The 20,172-nt window shown below is 44.0% G+C and overlaps 1 protein-coding gene across 5 annotated transcripts; it reads right to left on the bottom strand.

The window, feature by feature from the left end:
• Positions 1 to 1,863: 1,863 nt before the first annotated feature.
• LOC106588482 (hepatic lectin) lies at positions 1,864 to 11,623 on the bottom strand. 5 transcript variants are annotated; one of them, XM_014177572.2, is made up of 7 exons: positions 11,463 to 11,623; positions 7,821 to 7,907; positions 4,690 to 4,812; positions 4,240 to 4,335; positions 3,041 to 3,204; positions 2,803 to 2,930; positions 1,864 to 2,703 (listed from the first exon to the last, which is right to left on the bottom strand). In XM_014177572.2, exons 1-7 carry the CDS (start codon positions 11,530 to 11,532, stop codon positions 2,511 to 2,513), a joined length of 861 nt encoding a protein of 286 aa, XP_014033047.2. In that variant the 5' UTR covers positions 11,533 to 11,623; the 3' UTR covers positions 1,864 to 2,510. The 5 variants fall into 5 exon arrangements, with proteins under 5 accessions (XP_014033047.2, XP_045565654.1, XP_014033048.2 ...); XM_045709698.1 differs by having other exon boundaries at positions 7,821 to 7,901; positions 11,463 to 11,615; XM_014177573.2 differs by lacking the exon at positions 4,690 to 4,812 and having other exon boundaries at positions 11,463 to 11,620.
• Positions 11,624 to 20,172: the final 8,549 nt, after the last annotated feature.

The following is a 20,172-nucleotide window of genomic DNA, read 5'->3' as shown; positions in this document are numbered from 1 at the left end:
ATTCAGACCCTTTACTCAGTACTTTGTTGAAGCACCTTTTGCAGCGATTACAGCCTTGAATCTTCTTGGGTACGACGCTACAAGCTTTGACACCTGTATTTGGTGAGTTTCTTCCATTCTTCTCTGCAGATCCTCTCAAGCTCTGTCAGGTCGGATGGGGAACGTCGCTGCACAGCTATTTTCAGGTCTCTTCAGAGATGTTCGATCGGGTTCAAGTCCTGGCTCTGGCTGGGCCACTCAAGGACATTCAAAGACTTGTCCTGAAGCCACTCCTGCATTGTCTTGGCAGTGAACTTAAGGTCATTGTCCTGTTGGAAGGTAAGCCTTCGACCCAGCTCTGGTGCAGGTTTTCATCAAGGATCTCTCTGTACTTTGCTCTGTTCATCTTTTCCTCGATCCTGACTAGTCTCCGAGTCCCTGCTGCTGAAAAACTTCCCCAAAGCATGATGCTGCCACCACCATGCTTCACCGTAGGGATGGTGCCAGGTTTCCTCCAGACGTAACACTTGGTATTCAGGCCAAAGAGTTCAATCTTGGTTTCATCAGACCAGAGAATCTTGTTTCTCATGGTCTGAGAGTCCTTTAGATGCCTTTTGGCAAACTCCAAGCGGGCTGTCATGTGCCTTTTACTGAGGAGTGGCTTCCATCTGGCCACTCTACCATAAAGGCCTGATTGGTGGAGTGCTGCAGAGTTGGTTGTCCTTCTGGAAGGTTCTCCCATCGTCACAGAGGAAGTCTGGAGCTGTGTCAGAGTGACGAGCAGGTTCTTGGTCACCTCCCTGACCAAGGTCCTTCTCCCCGATTGCTCAGTTTGGCAAGGCGGCCAGCTCTAGGAAGAGTCTTGGTGGTTCCAAACTTCTTCCATTTAAGAGTGATGGAGGTCACTGTATTCTTGGGGAATTTCAATGCTTCAGACATTTTTTTGGAAGCCTTCCCCAGATCTGTGCCTTGACACAATCCTGTCTCGGAGCTCTACAGACAATTCCTTCGACCTCATGGCTTGGTTTTTGCTCTGACATACACTGTCAACTGTGGGACCTTATATAGACAGGTGTGTGCCTTTCCAAATCATCAAGGATGATCAATGGAAACAGGATGCACCTAAGCTCAATTTCTAGTCTCATAGCAAAGGGTCTTTCTGGGGGTTCAAAATGTGGAAAAAGGAAATGGGTCTGAATACTTTCCGAATGGACTACGTCTGTCCTAGCTCACTGCTTAATGTCTTAATCTAAATTACCGATTCTTTCTTATTCGCTCCTCGTCCCCTTATGCCATAGTTTGTACATCTCAATTATCAGAACAAACCACATTTGTTTAAGCAAGTCAGCCATATCAGCTATGTTTTTTTAAAAGGAAGTAAAGGAGGCTCCACTGATAGCCAGGTGTAGCATTGGTAAGGTGTTGGGACTGCTGTTGGAATAGCTTTATGTAGGCCCTAACAGTTTGTTTGTCACCGTTATAGTGCTATTTATATATTGTTTAGTGTTGTGGCTTTGCTGGAAAGCATCTAAAAAAAACAAATGGATGAGTTTATCACATTAAGATTTACATGCTAAAATCTCCACTGACCATGTATGAGGCTCCATTTCACCATCTTGGTAATTTAATAATGAATAGTGATCTCTACTGTAAAGCAGCATGTAAATGGTGGGTATGGGGACACTAATAAATCCCTTTAATACAAAAACTTTAAAGCTTTGTGCCAAACCTCAAATGACAATTATTTATTATCTACCTTTTGAATACTCATAATACACCACTAGAGAAGTGTACAGTAGGCACTCTGGCATCTCTACTTTTTCTAGCCCCTGAACTACAGTAGGTAAGACAAGTCTTTATAATAAATACACTGCTGAAAAAAAACCGAATTTTACTTTTGACACTTTATTCATTCAATGGTTTCCTGATGTTTGGATATACACACAATATTTTTTTTTTCTCAAATGACTAGCCTAGAGACAGCACTGATGAGCAGAAATATACATGTACAAAACACACTGAGGATGGTGTACAGGTGTAGGATCTTCATTTTATCTCCCTTGTTGCTGAGAATTTTCCTGCATCGCAAAATGCAGTTATGCTTCATGATTTACATAAATTAATTGAAAACCCACACACTTAACAATACTGCACTTTTCATGTAGCCTAAATTTTGCCAGCTAATAGCTTAACCACCAATCACGCAACATTTGATTGAAGGACTAAAGTTCAAATCCTGTTGCTGTAACAATACTGGTAAAATTAAGATCCAACACCTGTAGCCTACTGAGAAGTGAAGAGGCGTGAACTGAATATATCTGACATGTTTTTCATTAGACTCAGTTGGAGATTTGGTTTGTTTTACACCATAGCATAATATTTGTTTTACAAATAAAGATGTGAATATCAGCAGTAATCTACTGTAAACCAGTCACAATACAGTTTCTCCTCCTTTTTATCAATGCCAGCAAAAAATACTTGTTGTTCAGAGACATATTTAAGGAACTTTTGAGTTTCTTAAAGATACTGTTTCACAAGGGGGATTTTGTCTCACATATTCTTCTTTGAGTCCTATTACAGTTGACATCCAACCAACTCTTGCCTTCTTTAGTACCACCCGGTTCCCCCATTCTAGCACAGTCTTCACCGTCGGGATATTCTCCATCATTTCCTTTCCAGTTATCAGGCTCACGGTTATCAAGCTCGCGGTTATCAAGCCAGAAGCTATGGATTGAAGGATGATAATACATAAGAGGTATGATCATAATACGTTTTCATCTAGGGTGATTGTATTATGATATTGATTTAAACATGCATTCAAACCTTGTGCTTAGAGATGAACCGTCCACCCATAACCACTCATTCTCGTTTATACTGTCCGTCAGCCCAATCCAGAACATGTCTTCAGGCTCCGTAGTTATTTTTGTACCAGTTTTCTGATCCAAGAATTTCTTCACCAGAAACATTGTTTGGAGAATTATGTCAAGATTTGTCATTTCTATGTTAGTAGAGGAAAGGAAAAATGTGCATCAAAACAACAGAGAATCAATAATAGTCATACCTGCTCCTCTAGGCTCCCTATGATGACAAGGTGTCCCCCCCTGGTGATACACTCATCCCGACTCTGAGCCCAGGTCAGTTCATCAGGGGAGAAGTAATAGCACTTCCCCTCATAATACTCCCAGTCTTTAGCACAGTTCATAGGTTTAGGACAGTCTTTATTCCCTGTGGAGAGAACAGATATAACCATTGTCAGTGCCCCGTACACTACACTGATCTCTATGCCTACCTATAGTCAAATGCCTTTTGTTTTTATGTTACTGATGGTGTACAATCCATGTGGATGTGAGACATACTGTAGGATTATCTCACAACTAAGTATGCTATATTGTTGCATCAATGAATAAGGAGGGCCTAAAACAAAAATAGACTGCCTCTGAAGTTGACAACTTGATTTGAAGTGGTTTTGAGTTTAACTCAGGATTGCTATCTGAAACAGGTTTTTATCTTGGGTCATAATACAACCTACTACATCTGAGTAAACACATTCCCTCGTAGTATAATCTCATCTGTGTTTGTTGCCAAACTGTTAATATAATTATGCTTTTTCACAGGTTGAAGTTTATGGCCATGAATCCTGCCCTGAAAGCAGAACTGAGCGATTTCCGCTAGTTGGGCCACACAAAGATTATGAAAACAAAAGTGAGCTGTTTGGTCTTCATTTAAGGTTTGGGCTAGCAGTGTGTTTAAGATTAGTGTTAAGGTTAGGGTTAGGTTTAAAATCAGATTTTATGACTTTGTGGCTGTGCCAGCTGGTGACCATGCTGCAGACCTGCCACCAGGGCAAGATTCATGACAATAAATGCCAACCTGAATCATTTTCACAGCGTGACATTGGAATCCATACCTTATGGAACTATGCAACACTGAGTGTTTTAGCAATAACAAAAGCTGCAATTTTTTAAATATTATTTTATAAGGATGAAAATGTCACTGGATTCAATGGAAAGGCTGTATTAGTGGCAGACAATACAATTTAATTGGAGGGTCATATCTGTGTCAACACTCAGCTGCACATTCTTTCTCCTGAAGATCTTTGTTCTTGACTTGCAGTTCTTGAAGCTCTCTGTTTTTGATCATTAAAGCTAGTTGCCAAAAGATAACAACTCTGACTCATGTTCCCTACATCCAGCTACATATAAACAACAGTTATATCAGAAAACCGATGTGAACATTTTCTTTGTGTGAACTTAAACTCACCTGATGTAAAATCTTTTTCCAAACCTGTAAGATTTCGAGCGTAAGCCGCTTGCAGAATTTGGAGCTCTGTGTTTTTGGTTGACAGGTTGCTGATATCTGATTGCAAAAATACACACATTTTAAATTGTAGGAATCTGACCCCAACATTCTTCTGCATAATAATGTAATATTAGTTGATTGTGAAAAGTATTACAAATAGCTATTCATTTCATTCACCAACATTTTTATACGGGATCTTGTATCCGTTACGTTGTTACAGAAATTAGACAATGACCTGGCATGAAACATTAATCCATTTGAAGAAGTACTGTGGGGATTTTCCAGCTCTTGTGCTAAAAATGTGCCTAGATATTTCTGTATATTCATAGCTCTGGACAAGAGCCTCTATGAATCTGTCTCCGATATAGAGTCTGCTTTAGACTAGCCACCTCCACTATCTAGGTCACTCACACAGGAACCGAAGTCCAATGACTGTCCCCATCAGAAGAAAACAGAGAGTCACCAGGACCACTTTGACAGGGTCATATCCACCTGGTTTGACCTTTGACCCCTCCTGAGAATCAGGGTCACCAGCTGAGGAGACAGAGAGAATGAATTAAACTGACCTATAAGACTCGCTACTTCATTTTATTGTATGTTAGACATGAAGAAAACGTACACTGAGGGTGTTTCTCAAAATGCATACTGTGCTCAGAGCACACAAATTGGAACACGGGAGGTTCAGAGTATGATTCCAAATCAAAGTATGCAAAACGGAGCATGGAGGACACTTCTCAAATGCGTACTCCGTTTGTACATACTTTGAAGCATGCATCGATGCAAGCGTCAGAAAGTATACAATGAAATATGACGCAACCACATAACATTATTTTAACTGAAGCGAGAGAAAATACACTCCGGCTAAATCATTGAGTCGACAAACAATCCGTAGTGGGCAGAGAGGCGGTCGGGGTGTTGGGCGAAGGCCACGGTGGGGAAGATGGCGGAAAAGGAAATAAGGAAGAAAGTGCAGCATATTATGAATAAACATGGAGTGGGGGATTACACAGGCCTTCTGAAAGATCTGGTGAAGGAGAAGGACAGATAAAAAGGAGAGACATGGAAGATTTTGAGTGAACATTTAATGGAGGATCACACAGAACTTTTGGAAGAGCTTGAGGAGGAAATGGGACAGGAGGAGAGTGAGGATCAATTAAATGTGGCGGCAGGTGCAGTGATGACTGCTGCGTAGAAGTTGAGTGTAGAGGGAAGTAGTGAGGTGAGGAAGGTGGGCGTCAAGTACAAAAACAGGGATTCGTTCTCCAGTAGTTCAGAGATGGAACTTGAGAGTGAGGAACCTGCGGCAAAGATTGTCCCAAGGCTGATTTTGGCCCAGTGGGGGTGAGATATATTTATTTAACTAGGCAAGTCCGTTAAGAACAAATTCTTATTTACAATGACAGCCTACACCAGCTAAACCCTAACCAGGATGACACTGGGCCAATTGTGCACCACCCTATGGGACTCCCGAATCACAGCCAGTTGTGATACAGCCCGGAATTGAACCAGGGTCTGTAGTGACACCGCTGGCACTGTGATGCAGTGCCTTAGACCTCTGCGCCACTCGGGAGCCCGAAGGGAATGGGTCCTTGTTGTTTGGTTGATCCATACGTGGTGTCAGGTTGGGTGGAGGAGAGGTTGGGGACTGTTGAGTTGGTGAAAGTAACTTGGAATGGACTCGATAATTTATTATGTTTCCTCCCCCCAGAGGGAGAGGGCACTCCGGATTACGAGATTAGGGACAAGAATTGTGCCGTGCTTTGCTCTCCGGAGCAAGGCGCTGTTGAAAGGAGTGATGACGAGAGTGGCATTAAGTGTTGAGGAGGAGCAGTTGAAATGGAAGATTCCCAGTGTCTGTGACACCCACCACTTGAGACGTAGATACGGTGGGCAAACGGAGAAGACATCATCTCTCATGCTGAGTTTTGATGCAGAGTCGTTACCAAATAAGGTCAAGGTAGGAAGTGTCAGTTATCACGTGAGAGTTTGTTACGAAAATATTACTGTGTTTTAGCTGTCATGTTTATGGGCATATTGCAGCAGTGTGTAGGAGGGACATGCCCAGATGTGAGAAGTGTGCAGGAGGGCATGAGACGAAGGAATGTGTGCTATCGGTGGAGAAAGTTGTGTGTGTTAGTTGTGAGGGTGATCATGGGGATGGAGAGCGGAGGTGTCCGGTGAGAGAAAGGCAGATTGAGGTTGCCAGGGTCAGAATAGAACAGAAAGTTGGAGTCCAGGCTCTGTCGCAGCCGGCCACAACCGGGAGGCCCATGGGGCGGCGCACAATTGGCCAAGCATCGTCCGGGTTAGGGAGGGTTTGGCTGGCAGGGATATCCTTGTCTCATCGCGCACTAGCGACTCCTGTGGCGGGCCGGGCGCAGCGCACGCTGACCAGGACGCAAGGTGTACTGTGTTTCCTCCGACACATTGGTGCGGCTGGCTTCCGGGTTGGATGGGCAGTGTGTCAAGAAGCAGTGTGGCATGGTTGGGTTGTGTTTACGGAGGACGCATGGCTCTCGACCTTCGCCTCTCCTGAGTCCGTACGGGAGTTGCAGCAATGAGACAAGACTCTAACTACCAATTGGATACCACGAAATTGGGGAGAAAAAAGGGGTAAAAAAAATAAAAATAGAACAGAAAGTGTTGTATGCCTAAGCAGTGATGAGAGTGGTGAGAAAGATGGGTACAGGGTGAGGGATCCTGGGAGCATTCCTGTGAGTAGGCGGAGATCAAGAGTGATGGGAAGAATAGGTGCTTCAGTACGGTGGGATTTTTAGCATTTATAGCCATGGTTGTTAATTGTACTGCAGAAATGAATCGAAAGTCACAGAATAGTTGTAGTGGCAGCGGCAGAGAAGTACCTGGGATTGCTCACCTGCTCTTTTTATGACAGACTGACCAGGTGAAAGCTATGATCCCTTATTGATGTCACTTGTTAAATTCACCAATCAGTGTAGGTAAAGGGGAGGTGACAGGTTAAAGAAGGATTTTTAAGCCTTGAGACATTTGAGACATGGATTGTGTATGTGTGCCATTCAGTGACTGGGCAAGACAAAATATTTAAGTGCCTTTGAACAGGGTATGGTAGTAGGTGCCAGGCGCACCGGTTTGAGTGTATCAAGAACTGCAACACTGCTGGGTTTTTCAAGCTCAACAGTTTCTTGTGTGTATCAAAAATGGCACACCACCCAAAATACATCAAGCCAACTTGACACTAGAATTGGAGTCAACATGGGCCAGCATCCCTGTGGACGTTTTGACACCTTGTAGAGTCCATGTACCAACAAATTGAGGCAGTTCTGATGGCAAAAGGGGGTGCAACTCAATATTAGGAAGGTGTTCCTCATGTTTTGTACACTCAGTGTATGACTCGTAGGAACCTGGTTTTTGACGAAAAAGCTAAACTAGAATCTGTTCTGCATCTTGTAAACCTTTTTTTGACCCATATGTAGGAAACTTCATTGTTTTGCCTAGCTTGCACTTTGCACTGACTTCATCTGACCCACACAATCCCGTGCACATTCACCCACGCACACACATACCATTAGTGTCGGTAGATGGCTGGTTGCGTCCGTCTTTGGGAATTGAGATTTCAGAGTACGTGGCGTCATTCACTGTGGATGCTGTTGCTGGAATGCAACCATGAAAGTGTGAGCACAAGACAAAACACCTCTCATCACATTGTGTCACGCCCTGGCCATAGAGAGGGTTTTATTCTCTATTTTGGTTAGGCCAGGGTGTGACTAGGGTGGGCATTCTATGTCCTTTTTTCTATGTTTTGTATTTCTTTGTTTTGGCCTGGTATGGCTCTCAATCAGGGACAGCTGTACATCGTTGTCGCTGATTGGGAGCCATACTTAGGTAGCCTGTTTTCCTTTGGGTTTGTGGGTGGTTAATTTCGGTTTTGTATTTCTTACCTGACAGAACTGTTTGGCTGTCGTTATTGGTTTCTTTGTTTCAGTGTTCAGATCAAATAAATACATGATGAGCACTAACAGCTGCGCCTTGGTCTACTCCTTCAGACGGCCGTTACACATTGGCTGTTCCTGAACCAGCATTTTTAACACTCAGTTTATTCGTTTTTGTTTTTAGCACCTTGGTCCTGTTTTCACAAGAATGCGGTAAAATGTTGTACAAACTCAAAACAGATCATGAAAAAGGCTGTCGTTTCAAAACTTTAAGCACATTTTCAATTGACTAAGTACAACACACAAATCACACAGTAACCTTTTCACCAAACCTGTTCACTGTTTCATCTAGAAATACCTTTCATATAAAGTCATTGCCTTTACACAATGCAATGCTCACAATACTTTTCATATGATTCTCTTTTCATTTGTTTAAATACATTTGACCATCACTTAATCCAACTGCGTTTAAAGGTTAACCACTTAATAGTTTGGCAAACCTATGAATTTTAAACTGGTTTGTCCACTATCAATGGATTTTGAGAACTACAAAAATAATGTGTGTTTGTAAAGTATAAACATCTAAATGACATGTATAATGCATGATAACCATACATAATGACTACTAGCTATTGCTAATTGATTTCAACATGGAGCAGGAAAGACAGCAAGGGAAAGGTGGAAATCAAAAAGCTCGTGGACAATGGGCCTGTTAGAGAGGTGGGCTTGGGCCCCATCAAAGAGGTCAAAGAGTTGGGCATGGGCCCCGTCAAAGAGGTGGACATCAGAGAGAGGGAGGCAGACGGCAGGGAACTGTTGTGTCTAATGAAATCAGGGTCATCCTCGTTGAACATGTGATAAACAGAGGCCTTACCATGGCAGAGGCTGACAGGTTAGTTCACCCCAATCTGAAAAGGTCAATTGTCAATTTGATCCTGAGAGAATTTCACCAAGAAAACCGGTAAGTCTTGAGGATATGCACTATGCTTTACATTTACAGTAAATGACATATTGTAATGCATGTAAATTCACAAAACATGTTACTGTATTCTTCCAGTATGATCTATTGACAGTATACTCTGTTCTACCCTCAGAACCGACAGAAGACCCCATGGCCGTGGCCGTGTGCTGACCGACCAGAAGGAGTGGGCAGTGGTGGAAATGGTGAGGGCCAGGAATGACATATGGCTGTCTGAAATAAAGCAGGCTAATGAGGAGAACGATGACCCCTTTGCCAATGTGACATCCATCAGCCTACCAACAATGGCCCACCTTTTGATGAGGCACCAGGTATCTATGAAACACATTTACCTGGTGCCTTTTGAGAGAAACAACGACCAGGTGAAACAACTGCAGGCAGAGTATGTTCAGGTACAGCACTATATACTGTATTACTGTTACATGACAATATCATATTGTAACTATACTGTAAAAAGAACTAACCAAAATATATTTTAGAGGGTGATGCTGCTGTGAACCATCACAAATATATATTTGTTGATGAAGTGGGCTTCAACCTGGCCAAATCTCAGCGCCGTGGGCGGAAACTCATCGTCCAACGGGCAACCGTCCAAGTGCCTGGACAATGTGGGGGAAACTTCTCAATGTACGCAGCTATTTCTGAGGATGGTGTGGCAGGATGTAGTGCATTACTTGGATCCTACAACGCTGCACATCTCACTGTGTTTCTCAATGAAATTGAGCAGGCCTGTCAAGGTGAAGGGGTAACCTATGTCACTGAGTGTGACAATGTCAGGTTCCCCCCTGCAGAGGTGGTTCAGGCATGGTTTTGGGCCCATCCCCAATTCATGGCCCTATACTCTTCTTTGCTCAACCCTATTGAGGAATCTTTTTCAGCATGGAGGTGGAAGCTGTAAGATCGCCATCCCTATGAGCGTGCCGCCCTACTTCTGGCCATGAATGAGGCATTAAGGAAACATCAATGCAGACCAATGTCAAGCTTGGATTAGCCTGTCAAAAGGTTTTTCCTGCGGTGCATGAATAATGAGGACATTCACTGTGTTGTGGATGAGAATTTATGGCCAAATGCTCAAGACAGGCTTCATGCGTGCTAAACCTTATGTTTTATTTTCATTCATTTAATTACTTAGTTTCATTTACATTTGCAATTTTATATGAAAAACATTTTTTTTGCATGAATGATTGTAGAGGATGTCTTCATTGATCACACCTTTGATTACACATTGGATAGATATTATGGAAATTATAGAATTTCTGTCAATTCTGTTGGGTAATTTAAGTGTATTGCCTAATGTGAAAACTGTAATCTACTGTAATTTACAGTACTGTAGCATTTTACTTTCAGCACTTCTAAGGGCGATTTGAAACACGTATCTTGCTTTGTTTTCTATTGGATTAACTGGTAGTTAAAACGACTAAATAGAAAATATATTATTGTGTTATGGTGATTAAACCAATGTTGTCATTACATTTCACAATAAACAGATTTTTAATCAATGGTTGTGTGGTGAGAGATGTTTACAATCCAAATGAATGCACAATGACGGTTGAGTGAAAGACTGACTTACAAGTGTGACCAGTTTAGTTGTACTAAGAGTTGTGAAAATGTACCAGATACTTGTGAAAATTTGACCAAAGCGACAATGTAAAACTGTAATGTAAAATAATCAGCACAGATCACTGATAAGGCAAGCTAACAAATGTGTTTCCTGCAAACCCTTTGAATTGTAGTCTCTAAAATCTCTTTGTGATGCAAGTCATTTTTGTCCTAGCGAACATGTTTTGAAGTAGGGTATCAGTATGTGTTGTCAAATAAAGTCAATGTAGTATAAATATAATTTTAAAGGGGCCATCTGGGGATTTTTTGGTAAACTGCTGAGGGATGGGGCTGGAGGAATGTAACCACTCAAGTTCATAGATGGAGCTATGGGAGCAAGGATGGACCACCCATGAGCATGAGATACAAATGATAGTTTTAACCATGATTTGAAGCCATACAGTGTTTGTTTACAATTACATTGTATACGAACAATAGCATAAAACAAGCTTACATTTGTTCTGATGGGGTAATACAGTTGAACTAAGTTGATGAGACGTTTATAAGTAATACTCTTCAACAATCAACAGCTATATAGCATTCATTTAAAAAACGGATCCTAGTTTGCCCCTTAAAGATTATAGATACATATATATTGGCAAATAGAGGAAGCTTTTTGTTGAACATTCTGCACATCCTGAGCATACAGCATGATTATAAAAATAGATTTTAGTGACAGATTTTAGTTTAGTGCTTACCACCATCTTTTCCTTCAGTCCTTTGTTGCTTTTTGAACTTCACATCAGCGTGGACTATTCCTTCAGACATACTGATCTAAACACTTATACCAGACACTTATTACATCAACCCAAATAGACACTTATTACATCAACTCAAATAGACACTTATTTTATATGATGGGGACAGAGGGAGGGACTATGTTGAAAAAAACAATTGTGCAATGACATGACTTCTCTTTTCTCTTTGCAGCATTAATTTGACTAACCATCTAAATTCAGTTATTAATACAAGTACTAATTAATAAGTGGTAGGCATATTGATATTGTAAAGACCTTAACCCAACACGTGGCGACCTTGTATTCCACACTGGAAATCACCAAGCTGCTGAAAGGCGTTATTGTTGTAAACCTACCATAACAGCAAGTGGTACACACACACGCAGACGCACACACACACACAGCTGATAGAGCTTTCCTGCCTGACACTGAATTGGCTCTAGAACTTCTCATCTATTGTTATATCTCTGGTAGACAATCACACTCCCTTTAAACGCCTTAGAGTTCAAAATAGAACAAATCCTTGGTTCCCTATAGAACTTTCAGATCTCATTATGATGAGAAATCAGGCCTGGGCCAAGGCTCGAAAAACTGACTCGGTAACTGATTGGCAGTGTTTCAGGCTATTGTAGAATACTGTAGATGTACATCCTCAATGAAGAAAGCTACCTCAAGCTACTTTCTAAGCTCTATCTCAGAGTCTGCTGGTGATCTGTCAAAATGTTGGAAAATAGTTAATGCACTGAAGCGTGGAAATTCCTCTCCTTCCCTGCCTAAGCAAGTTGTGTCAGACTTTCTTTAAAGATAAAATAATGGTTAAAAGCCTGGGCAAAAGACTTGCTGGCGCGAATGACCAGTTCCTGAAGGAAATTGCAGAACGGCACAAAGTTCTATAACCAATTTAAGGAAAATAGATTGAAAGGGAAACGCGTAGCTCTCGTCGTCGATAAACTGTATATTGATAACCAGTTGTTCAAAGACAGACTACTCCATGGCTATTTAAAAAATTACAAAGTTCTCAGAGGAGGCAAATAAGGAAACACAGAATTCTAGCCCGGTTATGGATTGTAATAATAGAAAAGCAATTTTTTTATTGTTGTATCTTCAGAAATAACTAATTGGACCACAAAAGCACTAATTCAACATGGTGGAGATAAAAACTCAGTAAACAGAAGGAACAGTATGTGTGGATGGATGGTGTGGTGTGTGTTTGTTGGTGTGGCGTTGAGTGAGAAAGGAAATGGTTGCATATCCCAGAACCAATGTATTGCTGTGAGCGGGTGTGTGAGAGAGCTTTCAATGTTGTTCAGATGAGGGATACATTTTATAATGAATTATACATCTTATTTATTGTCCTATCATGGGGAACGAAATGTTAAAAATAATTTATACATCTCATTTATGATCCTATATTGATGGAACGGTCCCCAGATACTAAGGAGAAGTCCCCAGATACTAAAGGAGAAGTCCCCAGATACTAAAGGAGAAGTCCCCAGATACAAAGGAGAAGTCCCCAGATACTAAGGAGAAGTCCCCAGATACTAAGGAGAAGTCCCCAGATACTAAAGGAGAAGTCCCCAGATACTAAAGGAGAAGTCCCCAGATACTAAGGAGAAGTCCCCAGATACTAAGGAGAAGTCCCCAGATACTAAGGAGAAGTCCCCAGATACTAAGGAGAAGTCCCCAGATACTAAGGAGAAGTCCCCAGATACTAAGGAGAAGTCCCCAGATACTAAGGAGAAGTCCCCAGATACTAAGGAGAAGTCCCCAGATACTAAGGAGAAGTCCCCAGATACTAAAGGAGAAGTCCCCAGATACTAAGGAGAAGTCCCCAGATACTAAGGAGAAGTCCCCAGATACTAAAGGAGAAGTCCCAGATACTAAGGAGAAGTCCCCAGATACTAAAGGAGAAGTCCCCAGATACTAAAGGAGAAGTCCCCAGATACTAAAGGAGAAGTCCCCAGATACTAAGGAGAAGTCCCCAGATACTAAAGGAGAAGTCCCCAGATACTAAGGAGAAGTCCCCAGATACTAAGGAGAAGTCCCCAGATACTAAGGAGAAGTCCCCAGATACTAAGGAGAAGTCCCCAGATACTAAAGGAGAAGTCCCCAGATACTAAGGAGAAGTCCCCATCTGTTTTATGGGCCTGCTGTAAGCGGCCTGTATGCAGACAAAATGCGGTCAGAGACCTAGAGCAGCACTGTCCCCTCAAGATTCTGAGACTGCCTGGTCCTGCAAAGCCAAAGCCCCCTGAAGGGAGAGGATAATATAAAAGGAAATTCTCAAAGCTGCTAATGAGAACCTTGAACCTAGCCGGTGGGGGATTCCGGTGGGGTGCCCCCACCCAGGCAGTGGCAGTGCTGGCAACACTAGCTGCAGTAACCCATGGGGGGGGGGGGGTCAAACAGACATTCAGAGGGGGCATATTGTTGTGGCCATGGTGGCACACAATCAATTGTCTGACTGCACAGAGATGCTTGGGAATATGGTCAATACGGGGGACCATGTGGGTGTTTCAGGGGAAGGGGGTATATCTGACCATCATCTAGGACGTGACAATGGTTAATAATTACCCATTCCTGCCCATAGTTTTTGCACAGTTTTGCAGGCCTTCTCATACAGCTGCAACTGTATATGCAGTCGTAAATCAAGACCTTTCTTGAGTTGGGCTCTGGAATGGTGCAACTGTTGAGAATGTGAGTCTATGGTTGTTGTGGGGGAAAGGGGTTTAGTGTGTATGAGTGTGTGTATCCCACAACTGTTGCGAGGGAGTAAAAGATGTTAGGGACGATATAGGATTACAGGATGATTCACAATAATTGTTTGTTAATATAATAATTGCTTGCCATAATGTAATTTTGGTCATGGTGAGAGGTACAAATCCTTTGCATAAATTGCCTACATTACTACAAATATTAATAGCTAATTATGGAAAATAAGAAACAGGATTTAAAATATATGGCTACATATAATACGAGGTGAGGGCGATGGAAATGCATTTCACGGTTGATCTGCTTCTGTTCTGTGGGGAGCACACTGCCATTTTCAAAGGACGGATCCCGGTCTCTCCAGGGCTATGGGGAGTCGGGGGTGGTCTGCCGGGCATTGGGATGACAACCCAACTCAGGATGAGGAGGGCTTTTAGCGGGTGGAATAGTAGGGACCAATTGGAGGTTGACTTAGTAGCTATGCAAATATCATGGTACAGCTATATAGACACTCAATCATCATGTTACTTTTTAATGGTACGTTCACAAACATATATATTTTGATAAATAGAATTGAAAGTTGTATCTCATTATGGTAAGTGGTGAAATAAGTATAGCCAGTTACAATTGTAATGGCTTAGCAGATAACAAAAGACGTATTTACCTGGTATAATGGCACAGGGCAAGACCCAGATGCAGACACGGGAGGCAGATGGTTTGAGTCTCTGATATTTATTATAATCCAAGGGGCAGGTAAGAGAATGGTCGTGAACCGGCAACAGATGATAAACAAGGTCAGAGTCCAGGAGGTACAGAGTGGCAGGCAGGCAGTATGGTCAGGCAGGCGGGTTCAGAGTCAAAGCAGGCAAGGGTCAAAACCAGGAGGACTAGCAAAAGAAAGATAAGAAGAAGCAGGCACACCGAAAAACCCACTGGTTGACTTGACAAGACAAACTGGCAACAGACAAACAGGGAACACCGGGGACTAATGGGGAAAACAGGTGACACCTGGAGGTGGGTGGAGACAATCACAAAGACAGGTGAAACAGATCAGGGTATATGACACCTGGCTAAAAGAGAAGGAATATAATATCTATTGTTTACAGGACTAGGGGGATAAATAGAAATCTGTTATTGGACAATAAACAGATATGGCTTATTAACCTATACGGTCCAAATAATGATGATCCAAGCTTCTTTGAAAATATATATAAGAATTTATCAACTCTACAAGCAGCACTAGACTCTATTATTATGGTGGGGGATTTTAATACGGTCTTAAAAACCTCTATGGACCGTAAAGGAAATCACACTACAAACTATCACCCTCATGCAATTAAGGAAATCATGAATGTCAAGGATATTGGAATTAGTGGATATACCCTGCTTAAATACCCTGACCTTGTGAGATATACATGGCAGAGGCTAAATCAAGCTAGTCGTCTTGATTACTTTATTATATCATTATATCTGGCACCAAAAGTTTAAAAAAAAGTGTTGATAGGGGACAGAATGCGGTCGGATCATCAAATCAAAATCAAATCAAATCTATTTATATAGCCCTTCGTACATCAGCTGATATCTCAAAGTGCTGTACAGAAACCCAGCCTGAAACCCCAAACAGCAAGCAATGCATGTGAAAGAAGCACGGTGGCTAGGAAAAACTCCCTAGGAAAAACTCCCTAGAAAGGCCAAAACCTAGGAAGAAACCTAGAGAGGAACCAGGCTATGAGGGGTGGCCAGTCCTCTTCTGGCTGTGCCGGGTGGATATTATAACAGAACATGGTCAAGATGTTAAAATGTTCATAAATGACTAGCATGGTCAAATAATAATAATCATAGTAGTTGTCGAGGGTGCAACAAGTCAGCAACTCAAGAGTAAGTGTCAGTTGGATTTTTCGTAGCCGATCTTTGAGCACGTCCGGTGAACAGGTCAGGGTTCCATAGCCGCAGGCAGAACAGTTGAAACTGGAGCAGCAGCACGGCCAGGTGGACTGGGGACAGCAAGGAGTCATCATGCCAGGTAGTCCTGAGGCATGGTCCTAGGGCTCAGGTCCTCCGAGAGAAAGAAAGAAAGAGAGAATTAGAGAGAGCATATTTAAATTCACACAGGACACCGGATAAGACAAGAGAAATACTCCAGATGTAACAGACTGACCCTAGCCCCCCGACACATAAACTACTGCAGCATAAATACTAGAGGCTGAGACAGGAGGGATCAGAAGACACTGTGGCCTCATCACATAATTGACATATATATTACTCTTACATAATTTCCACGTGGGTGAGGATATTAGAAACGTAATCAAAGCCTACTAGATGATAACTTGCTTATAACGAGGACGGAATAATTTATAACTGACTTTTTCCGACATAACATAGATCCCCTTATTGTATGGGACACTTTTAAATGTGCCTTTAGAAGCCATGCAATTCATCTATAAAAAAAGCAATTTAGATCAAAATAATCCATATTAACAAAGGAAATTGAAGGACTAAAGGTACAGTTAGATAGCAATAAAAACTGTACCATAGAAGCTCAGAATAAGTTGGAGGAACTCATTCAAGAAAGATCCAGTGTAATACACTGCTCAAAAAAATAAAGGGAACACTTAAACAACACAATGTAACTCCAAGTCAATCACACTTCTGTGAAATCAAACTGTCCACTTAGGAAGCAACACTGATTGACAATACATTTCACATGCTGTTGTGCAAATGGAATAGACAACAGGTGGAAATTATAGGCAATTAGCAAAGACACCCCCAATAAAGGAGTGGTTCTGCAGGTGGGGACCACAGACCACTTCTCAGTTCCTATGCTTCCTGGCTGATGTTTTGGTCACTTTTGAATGCTGGCGGTGCTTCCACTCTAGTGATATCATGAGAGGGAGTTTCAACCCACACAAGTGGCTCAGGTAGTGCAGCTCATCCAGGATGGCACATCAATGCGAGCTGTGGCAAGAAGGTTTGCTGTATCTGTCAGCGTAGTGTCCAGAGCATGGAGGCACTACCAGGAGACAGGCCAGTACATCAGGAGACGTGGAGGAGGCCGTAGGAGGGCAACAACCCAGCAGCAGGACCGCTACCTCCACCTTTGTGCAAGGAGGAGCAGGAGGAGCACTGCCAGAGCCCTGCAAAATGACCTCCAGCAGGCCACAAATGTGTATGTGTCTACTCAAACGGTCAGAAACAGACTCCGTGAGGGTGGTATGAGGGCCCGACGTCCACAGGTGGGGGTTGTGCTTACAGCCCAACACCGTGCAGGACGTTTGGCATTTGCCAGAGAACACCAAGATTGGCAAATTCGCCACTGGCGCCCTGTGCTCTTCACAGATGAAAGCAGGTTCACACTGAGCACGTGACAGACGTGACAGTGGAGATGCCGTGGAGAACGTTCTGCTGCCTGCAACATCCTCCAGCATGACTGGTTTGGCGGTGGGTCAGTCATGGTGTGGGGTGGCATTTCTTTGGGGGGCTGCACAGCCCTCCATGTGCTCGCCAGAGGTAGCCTGACTGCCATTAGGTACCGAGATGAGATCCTCAGACCCCTTGTGAGACCATATGCTGGTGCGGTTGGCCCTGGGTTCCTCCTATTGCAAGACAATGCTAGACCTCATGTGGCTGGAGTGTGTCAGCAGTTCCTGCAAGAGGAAGGCATTGATGCTATGGACTGGCCAGCCCGTTCCCCAGACCTGAATCCAATTGAGCTCATCTGGGACATCATGTCTCGCTCCATCCACCAATGCCACTTTGCACCACAGACTGTCCAGGAGTTGGCGGATGCTTTAGTCCAGGTCTGGGAGGAGATCCCTCAGGAGACCATCCGCCACCTCATCAGGAGCATGCCCAGGCGTTGTAGGGAGGTCATACAGGCACGTGGAGGCCACACACACACTACTGAGCCTCATTTTGACTTGTTTAAAGGACATTACATCAAAGTTGGATCAGCCTGTAGTGTGGTTTTCCAGTTTAATTTTGAGTGTGACTCCAAATCCAGACCTCCATGGGTTGATAAATTGGATTTCCATTGATTATTTTTGTGTGATTTTGTTGTCAGCACATTCAACTATGTAAAGAAAAAAGTATTTAATAAGATTATTTCTTTCATTCAGATCTAGGATGTGTTTTTTAAGTGTTCCCTTTATTTTTTGGAGCAGTATATATTATCAAAATAAAGCGAACTGGATGGAATATGTGGAAAAATGCAACAAATTATTTTTCAATCTTCAACATAGAAATGCTACCAAAACAAAATGCATAGAAACTTGTTACAAATGATGAAGTCACGCATGATTCACCAAATTATATTTTGAAAGAGGAAGTTGTCACGGTTGTCGTAGGGTAAAGCGGACCAAGACGCAGCGGGGAAATGTGCACTCATCTTCTTTAATTTCAACGGACAAAGAAGGTAAACCAAAATAAACATGTACACAACAAAAACACAACGACTAATAACAGGCCGGTAAGGCAACAAAGCTATACCCAGCACAATCTCCCACAAAACACTAAAACAAACACATACCTATATATAGGACCCTGAATCAGAGGCAACTAGAAAACACCTGCCTCCAATTGAGAATCCAATCCCCAATTAACTAAGCATAGAAATACAAAATACTAGACTAAACATAGAAATACATAACCATAGAATATTGCCCGAAACCCGGAATAATAAATCAAACACCCTACTAAACACACAACCACCCCGAACCACATAAAACAAATACCCCCTGCCACGTCCTGACCAAACTATAATAACAAATAACCCCTATTACTGGTCAGGACGTGACAGAAGTAAAGTACTTTAAGAATATGTTTTCGTTTCAGTCTCCTCCATCTCCACTAACTGAAGCTAATTGTATGGATGTTTTTCCTATTAATAATGTAAAATTGCTTCCTACAAGTAAGACATTATATTCTGAAGAGCACCACCTTAATTGGCAATCCTGATATGTCTGTCATTGAAAGAATGCTTTTCTTCCCACAAAGGGAAATGTCTGTAGGGACGTGACAGTACCCCCCCCTCCCCCCGTGACAGTACCCCCCCCCCCCTACACCCTCCCTCCCCAACCCACCTATCCTGGAGGTGGCTCGGGTGCGGGACATGGACCTCGCTCCACCTTCGGCGTCGCCCACTTCGGTGGCGCCGATAGCTGCGCCGGGCAGACGGGCCACTCGGGCTGGGCCGGAGGGCAGGCGGGCCACTCGGGCTGGGCCGGAGGGCAGGCGGGCCACTCGGGCTGGGCCGGAGGGCAGGCGGGCCACTCGGGCTGGGCCGGAGGGCAGGCGGGCCACTCGGGCTGGGCCGGAGGGCAGGCGGGCCACTCGGGCAGCTCCGGGCAGGCGGGCCACTCCGGCAGCTCCGGGCAGACGGGCCACTCCGGCAGACCCGGGCACGGCGGGCCACTCCGGCAGACCCGGGCACGGCGGGCCACTCCGGCAGACCCGGGCACGGCGGGCCACTCCGGCAGACCCGGGCACGGCGGGCCACTCCGGCAGACCCGGGCACGGCGGGCCACTCCGGCAGACCCGGGCACGGCGGGCCACTCCGGCAGACCCGGGCACGGCGGGCCACTCCGGCAGACCCGGGCACGGCGGGCCACTCCGGCAGACCCGGGCACGGCGGGCCACTCCGGCAGACCCGGGCACGGCGGGCCACTCCGGCAGATCCGGGCACGGCGGGCCACTCCGGCAGATCCGAGCACGGCGGGCCACTCCGGCAGATCCGGCTCAGGATTCACCAGGCTGGGGAGACATGAAGGAGGCCTGGCTCTGGGCGCAGGCCCTGGACTCACCAGGCTGGGAAGACCCGCTGGAGGCCTGGTTTGAGGAGGTGGCACAGGAGAGACCAGGGTGGAGGGATCCACCGGAGGACTGGTCCTTGGAGGAGGCACAGGCTTGACCAGAGGATGAGGTGAGGATGAGGTGACCCACTGGAGGACTGGTCCGTGGAGGAGAC

Source organism: Salmo salar, chromosome ssa27, assembly GCF_905237065.1.
Source record: "Salmo salar chromosome ssa27, Ssal_v3.1, whole genome shotgun sequence".
Lineage (NCBI taxonomy): Eukaryota > Metazoa > Chordata > Actinopteri > Salmoniformes > Salmonidae > Salmo > Salmo salar.
The sequence above is the reverse complement of the archived record's forward strand: the minus strand, read 5'-3'. Positions and strand labels throughout refer to the sequence as shown.